This window comes from Erpetoichthys calabaricus, chromosome 3 (assembly GCF_900747795.2).
Source record: "Erpetoichthys calabaricus chromosome 3, fErpCal1.3, whole genome shotgun sequence".
NCBI classification, from domain to species: domain Eukaryota; kingdom Metazoa; phylum Chordata; class Cladistia; order Polypteriformes; family Polypteridae; genus Erpetoichthys; species Erpetoichthys calabaricus.
The window spans coordinates 101473672-101482202 of record NC_041396.2 but is presented as its reverse complement, the minus strand read 5'-3'; the positions used below and the strand labels follow the sequence as shown (position 1 = coordinate 101482202).

Genomic DNA, 8531 nt, shown 5'->3' with positions numbered 1-8531 from the left:
CTTCTTACCCTTCTTGTCTAACAAGTGCATTAATATCATTGCTACTTGGATATGCTTTGAAATTGACCTAAATGAACATTTTAACACATTTTGAAAGTCTAAAAGAAAACAAAATTGTTTTGGAGAGGTTTATTCTGTTTGTTCCTCTGAATACAAGTTATTCTAGTGGATATAAATACAACCAGGGGGTTTTTCTCCTCAGGAAAAATTAGGCTACAGTACTTACACCAGCATTTACATTCTTTTGTAGTGCCTTGAACATTTAAAAAGAGGTAAACTAAGTAATGTTTATGATAAAAATAGCAGTGCAAGCCCTTATAAGCAGATCTTTTAATCTTAGGGGCCAATGAAAAAGTCAAATTTCTACAGGTGCAACAGCTACCTTTTAAGGTTTTAAAAGTTGTCGCACCCACAAGACAAAGCACAATTTTCAGCCACAGCACAGGGAAGGTAAAATACACATTCTGTCACACACTACATTCCCTCTTAACACAATATTAACAGGAAATCACCAATACAAAGATTTTGTTTTCCTTCGTACAGTTGTAAGAAAAAGGCTCACCTACACATTATAGTAAACTTCTGAATTAACTATAAAAAGGTAAACACATTTAAATTGGCCTTTGCTTACTGAAATTTACATTATCTCCCTTTGTTTTTTCACAAAACACAGGATGCTCCTTTATAAAACACCTGATATATGTACCCTTTGCCTATTGGAATGCAGGAACCAATTTTTTTTGACTAAAGCATATTTAGTTTTGTTGTACAACTACAAAAGTCACACACTTTTTCTTTTTTTTTGATCTGTGTTCTAAGCTTTTTGCCAACAGAAGGAGATAAAGGACTTCCCTGATGGTTACCAACATTTAAAAGTCATACTTCATTAACATTCTCAGATGGTGTGTTTTGTAGCTGTCATTAGGCGTCACCTTGAAATCCAGCTTTTTATTCTTGCCAAAAAGGCTGTTAACAGTTCGAGGCTGGAATACCTAATAGACAGTCATCATTTTCTCAACACTTACTGTCTATTTATTAAACTTGGCACTTTTAACACCACTCAGAGTACATGAAAAAGAGTAATATCTCTGCATACACATGTTACTATTAATAACTTTCAGTTCAAGATATTTAATTGTCATATACTGTACTGGACTGTGTATATCTCATACTCTGGCAGTGAAGACAGCATTCATAAAATCTGCATGATTGAGCTTCCATATCATTCTCGTTGGATCTTTTTTTTGTGAAAATTATCAAAGGAAATCCCATTGCATTCCCATTAGTTGTTGAGGTTAGAACACAGGACAGGAATTTCTTCTGTAAATCAGTTTTTTTAAGACACTGTAGCATTTTAAGACATCTAAAAAACAAAGGTCACTATTCTTTGATTTGTTTGTAAGGCAGTCTTCTGTGTTACTTTGACCTAAAAAGAAAAAGAAAAAGAATTATATTGAGCATATTATACAATCATTGATACCTTTTGCAGAAATTACATTGAGCAAACCACAGTATTCTTGCAAAGCACAGCGAACAAAGTTTAAATAATGCTAGTCAACATGGAACCATTTCCTGTGCAATTAAATGGTAAACGTATTAAAGAGTATACAAAGTCAACATTTTACAATGAATTCCTAATTAGAGTGCACTTTTGCAGCAATTACCTGAATAATTCCAATGTTAACTATATGTACAATCTGAGTAAGTCTTTAATGTTTGTAGGTACAGAAAGTATTTCTTTTTCTTTATAAATGTAAATACACTTTTAGTCTGTTTAATAATGTCTGGCTATAGTGTTGCTATGCAGATCATTACATAATAAAATTATTAGAACTGATTTTCCTCACATTTCATCCGTTTCTGGAGTCATTCCAAAACAGTTATTTATATTCAATCAATCAGGCTGAAGAAGAATTAATAAACAACCCTTTCTTTGTCATTTAGAAAGGCATGGGAAAAATCCTGTGAGCCTCGATGAAAAAAACTCAGTTACCCTTTTTTTTAACATCACTATTAATTCAGAGGTTAATTTTAAAGCTGATTGCTTGTAAGTAAATATCTGTCATAGAATGGCTGAAATGCTAGGAAATCATAACCACTAAGTTATTACTGTATCAGTGGATGTGCATAAATGTAATCCATAACATAATGATTTGTTATAAAATAGTCTCTTTGATTTACATTTATAATACTTTCCTGATGTATTGCTTATTGGTCTTCCTATCTCAAAATAATTTTGCACTGCAGGGGTAGAATTCACTGTCTTCAACTCTCCGTATGGATCTTGCTTGGCAGCTGGGTGTAAGATAATATAAAAAGTGTAAAAATATAGTGCATTGTAATCAACAAATAGACAACAATTTTTCTTATTTCACTTGCAACTATTGCAGCTCTGGTGCACAGTGTATATTGCATAATGATATAGAGAGGCCCAGCCGCGAGACGTAATCAGCTCCTAAGTTGAGAGATGACTTTAAACTACTGTGAAGAGTTTGACTACTTGGCCCATTAAAGTTCAAATGTTGTTCTACACTTTGCCGTAAAATATAAGGCAGGGGAATGTGTAGGTACTTCATAGTATTAAGAGAAAACTTTCATCCTACATAACCTATATTTTTTAAATGACACTATTTAATGAAAGGAAGGTATTGTCTGTGTTTATATATATTTAATGACAGCATGGAAGCTTATAATGTGTTTTTAATTAAAAGAACTTCTATTGTTGTTGGAAAACAGTTTATCTCTGATCACAGCCTTTTTACAAGAGAACAGTTATCCAAGGCTCCCTTATAGCTTTCACCTTACAACCTTAATTCTTACTTCTAGTTTTATTCAGCTTGTTAACTAAAAAGCAGATGATCTTTATTCATAAGATGCTAAATGAAGTCAATACAGCTTCATTTCTACAGTGCTTTGTTATTAAATCTTATACAGTAGATGTGTAATGAATGTGTATCAAATGGCTTTTTTCTATAGAATTTTAAACTATTATTACTTTCATGTTTAAACATAACCTCTTTACATAGGCTTTCATTGATTTATATAGTAGTTTTGTTTGTGCAAAAAAGCTACCTTTTTGCATGTCAGATTAGTGTATATGAATCTATCATATTGTTTGTGCAATATCTGCAATTACTGTACATAACATAGAATAATACAGGATCTCACCCCCAGAACTGGTTTAAGTGAATTTGACAAGGTAAAGTTAAAACAGCCTTATCTGCTGCTGCTTGCTCTTTCAAAAATTTTCTGAAATAGCTTTGCCCGTTATCCAATATCTAAGGCTTAAAAGCCTACTCTAACTTGACAAGAGCCACCTTCTTCCGTTACTGTTCCATGGCAGCTCTTTAGAAAAGGAAGTAGACATTTCTTCTTTTTTTTTATTTATTTATTTTTTTTTACAATATTCAAATTTACAATCTATTGTAAAAATTTTAATCTGCCTGAATGGCTAGACTGGGAGAATGGCAACTGAGACTTGACACCTCTCATGGTTCACTTTCTGAAAGGGACTATGGGCAAAGCCAATCTCTGCTACAGTACATTAAAAAGCTGGCAATCTGAGAAGTAAAGATAGCTTTGAAATTTAGGGTGTATACTTCCCATTACCTTTTTTTGCACTAGCTTGCACTTGCTTCATATTAAAAGGCATGCCAGTAGTTAGCATGTGTATCTTGAATATAATATTTAGACATGGCATCGTTGAGCAGTGCTAAAGTTCAGATTCTTGGATCTGTGAGTACACTGGAGTTTGGACTTTGCAGTCTTTCCTGGCCACATGAGTTTTCTCACATTCTGCCTACATTCACTTTATCCTAATTGGCTTCCATGGCTTCGCTTTGTCTTGTCCTTAATGCTGGGACTACAAACCTTTAATGGAATTAGATCTTTCATAAAATATATAGATGCATGCAAATACATTGTGACAGTTGTTAATGGGATAGGCATATTCATAAAATAAGCACAGGTTTGTGACAGCCAAGTTCAATACAGGGTCTGAAAGGATATATCTTTTAAAGAAATTATGCTTTATTAAAATAATGGGATTTTAAAGTCCATATTTAGTATTCTCCTTAAATTGGTGAACTTCATAAAATAATTACATATATTCATGTAGAGTGTTAAACTAGGAAACAGAAAATTTTAACTAGGATTTTAATGGAAGTTTCAATTTTATTGTACATTGATGACTGCTTAGTACAGTTTTTCATTACCCTTTACAGTATATAAATACTAGGCAGTTTTAACTTAATTTGGCCTAATTTACTTTCTAATATTCTGTCTGTGTTACTTTAATTTTTTTTTTTTTTTTTTTACAAATCATTAATCCAAGAATGGTATGCAATCTAACTAAATGTGTAAATTACAATGTTATCAATTTCCCATATGTATGAGATTAGAAGAAAGTTATAGCAATTAATTTAACGAATGTTGTGGTACTTACATATACATCGGCTGTAGTTGTAAATGTGATGTCTTCTGTGGTCCCTGGTATCCGTAAGAATCAAAGCCTCCTATAAAGTCAACTGACAAAACAAAAACAAGATACAATTAAAAAAATATAATATTCTGAAAACCACTTAATCCAAAATGAGCATGTATTCTCTAAACTTCATTTCATCTAAGTGTATGCATTTCTAGGCACAAGGCAGCAGTATATTGCAGTGCATTATCACTCGAACACCAACGCTTATTCATACTGGGACAGTTTAGAATCAGCACATCTTTGAGATGTGGAAGGAAGTACAGCTATCTCTTATCTTTGGACTGACTTGGGTAAAATGTGCCAATTCATTTCTTCTGGGACTGTGAGGTAATGGAACTAACAAACATGCAGCCATGACACATTTTAACCTAGAAAAATTATAAAGATATGAGCTTAAAGATATGGTGTAGAAAAAATAGAATACATATTGTTATGCTAAAATCAATATTACTTGCAAACTAGTATTGTTGCATGTACAAAGAAACATTCATGTCTGACCAATACACAACTGTAAGTGAATAAAGCGAACCATCAAGAGGTAATATATGTTTTATTACACAAAGTGTTTCGGCTTGAATAAAAGCGCACTTGTTTTTTTATATGTGAACCTTTTGTGAAAGTGTTTATTTAATATTTGGAGTTCAATCTTTACACATTATACACTTCATGTCTACATTTTGTCAATTATTACTAAAATATGCAAAAAGTTTCTTTTTTAGTTATGTGTTCAACATTTTTTGCATTTCTCGCATTTCCTGTCATCCAACATTTACCCAGATCATTGTGGACACGGAACACACATGAAATGTATGTATTCCAAATGACGATATATTTATTATGATTTATATATTTATTATTTACCCTTTACGATTCCATGCACCTCACACCAAGACAAACAGACTTTAGCTCTGAGAATCTTCTCTGCGACTTGAGCTACGTCGGTGGGGGGGATGGCATAGCAGGCTGCTTGCTGCTTGCACTGATCGACACATTTACAAAACAAAAGATGCTGATGGAGAAGTGCGAAGGAATTTGAGGTGACCTGGGATTATGAGTTTTTTCGTAGGTTTCAGGGATTTTAGTGTTAAAAAGAAATATATAGCATTTGTCTTAGAAATGGCACGATAGGACAGTTGAAAAGTGTTAAGTAAAGAGACAGTTTTCTAGGAGCTGGCTTAAGAAATTGGCTGATGTCATGTTCTTTCATGTACCCAGTAAGACTTGACAGTGTCACATACTTGTCATGTACACACATTCCATAAAAGGGTAAGATCTGAACTGAAGTGATATGGAGAAGGACATGAATGTGATAGAGTGAGACTTTTATTTTGGGTGTGTAAGCTGCCTGTTCTCTCTGCTGAAAACATCTCATGTATTTTAACTAAACAGAGTAAATATTCAGATGGTGTAAGCCAATAAACAGGTCCTAGTTGAGGATAAATTTCTTTCTTTAATATATTTCCAATTTATTTCTACCGCACAACACATTCCCAATCTCTGATGCTGTGATAGACAATATAATATCAATATCAACTGAATATCATTTTAAGAAACAACTACTGCATATTATAGCAAAATCTCCTGTAGAATGGCAGTAGCATTTTATAGAGAGAAGTGCTAGTGTAAATGACAAAAGAATCCATTTATGAATGTTTGAGCTTGTGTCCAGAAGCACACTACATTTTATTCTACCTAACACTGTGTATATCGTTTAAATGTTCTCATCTGGAAACATTTTATAATTACTTAACATAAAATCACATAATATCAAACTTACTTAATTCAATTCAGGTCACTGGAAGCCAGAGTTAATCCCAGCAGCACTGAGCGCAAGGTATGAAATGGCCCTAGAAAGGGCACCAATCCATTGCAGGCATCACTTTTGCACACACCAACATTCACACATAAGCTAATTTGAAATTGCCAATTAACCTAAAGTTCCCTTTTTTAGGAATTTAGGGAGGTACAATGAAAACACAAAGAATGTAAAAACTCCAAATGAATTTTCTGACATCATTGCCCACATACTGACTAACACACATCCAGGTTTATGGCTTCTGTTCACTCAGACTTCCTTTCTAGGTCTAATCAGGAAGCGGCATCTATCTCAAGGTTCACACCTGAAGACCCACCTGTTTTCTGTCTCCCTCTCTCTATATCTTTTTAACTGTTTTCTCCAATTACAATTTTTAAAACTTCCATTTGTTCACTTTTATAGTAATGATGGCACTACTGAGTATACTTTGGTGAAAGCTCTACCCAAAATTGCTCACTTTTCCTTGAACTATAATTTTTTGCCTACATCCTCCTTTCCTTAATTTTATACTTCAATTGTGTTTAATTTCTATATTTCTTTTTGAAGGGTACTCACAGTTTAAAATTCAAGTCATCGTAAAAAAAAAAACCTTTCCTACTGGTGTTTTTCACTCTTTCTTTATTTGTTTTGCTGGTTTATAGTTTGCATTGTACTGCTTTTGAAGTGCCGGGATAACTGGAATTGCTAAAGAAGGCAAGCCACCCGGGGTCCTAATAAGAGACCAGACCCTCTGTTCTCAGACCCAGTATGGAAGCTTTGTTTTTTTGTCTTTTGTATTTCTTTGATACATTGTACTCTCCTTTCATCATTTTCCATATGTTTTGATTCTAGCACTTTTTGTATCCAGCACACAGTTGCACATAAGAATGCTAATTCACATTTCTCCAAAAAGAAGAAAGAAAAAAGAAAACAAATAAGCAGAAGAAAAAGGGTAATTATGAAAAAGGACCAGGATGCTTGAGAAAACATGGTTTACTTGTGCATTAAACATCACAGCTTTATAAGAAACTGAATGAAAAGAACTCAAAAGATTATTATAATTAACTATTAAAATGATTTAGTTTATAATAACTATTTAATAAACACCCTCCCACTACACATGATTTCAGCAATACTCTGTTCTGTTATAAATTCAGAAAATGCTCCATTAAAAACCTTCTAGATACATAAATTGTCAAAGAATACACTTAAAATTTCACAAAGCCATTTAAACAATCACAAAATATTTTACTTTTTATTCTACTAGCTGTCCCCCGCAGCTATGCCCGCATACAAGTGAAACACGACAGCGAGAAGGGCCCTGCCTGGCTCCCCACTCCTGACGTCATGCTTCCCCCTCCCCTCGGCCCACAGCATCTGTCTTGGATTAGCACAAATATATCGCTCCTTCAAGAGAACTATGATTCTTAGTGCGATAAGAGAAGTCACAAAATCAATCGGAATGCTCAAGCAAATTCTAGAAAAAAGCCCATCTAAATCCATTAAACACTTCTCTCATTCGCTTGCTAAGCGGATGTATGATACGCCCCGAGGCTGGCGCGTGAGTGAGGAGGGCCCCGCCCCCCTGTGTCTCTCTCGGATTTGCACAAATAAATTGGTACTGCAAGCAAACTATGATGTTTAGCTGGATGAGAGAGGTCGCAAAATCAATGTTCAAGCAAATTATAGAAAAAACCCCAATCTAAATCCGTTAAGTAGTTCTCTCGTGAAAAGCGGACAGACATAGAGACAGACAGACGTTGGATTTTATATACAGTATATAGAGATAAAAAGGAATCCATTAAACGTTTGTCCCAAAGGTCGTTTGCGGACAGATTCAAAACTTGGCATTCTTGCAGCAGCTACCATATGTTTGTTAAATGACATACAGTAAATCAGCATAGACAGAGTTCATCCATCCATCCATTTTCCAACCCGCTGAATCCAAACACAGGGTCACGGGGGTCTGCTGGAGCCAATCCCAGCCAACACAGGGCACAAGGCAGGGAACCAATCCCGGGCAGGGTGCCAACCCACCGCAGGACACACACAAACACACCAAGCACGCACTAGGGCCAATTTAGAATCGCCAATCCACCTAACCTGCATGTCTTTGGACTGTGGTTCAGTTTAGGTATAACTTCCTAAGCACATGGAAGCCGTGGCCAGGTAAATGATGGGCCCCACACATCAGCTTTTATGTGCTTAACTGTCAAAAATTGAAAGGCAAAGCTTAACAGGCCTGGACAG

General features: G+C 34.7%; 1 protein-coding gene across 2 annotated transcripts in view; it reads right to left on the bottom strand.

Moving 5' to 3' along the window:
- Positions 1–611: 611 nt before the first annotated feature.
- The window catches only part of nkain2 (sodium/potassium transporting ATPase interacting 2), a 1184136-nt gene continuing 1176216 nt past the window's right edge, over positions 612–8531 (bottom strand). The window contains exons 6-8 of one of the 2 annotated variants that reach the window (XM_028797243.2): positions 4445–4526; positions 2182–2295; positions 612–1426 (exon numbers count right to left, since the gene is read on the bottom strand). In XM_028797243.2, the coding sequence (XP_028653076.1) occupies positions 2226–2295; positions 4445–4526 (152 nt within the window). In that variant the 3' untranslated portion in view covers positions 612–1426; positions 2182–2225. The remainder of the gene's footprint in view (positions 1427–2181; positions 2296–4444; positions 4527–8531) is intronic. The other variant, XM_051924104.1, reaches the window with a different exon arrangement.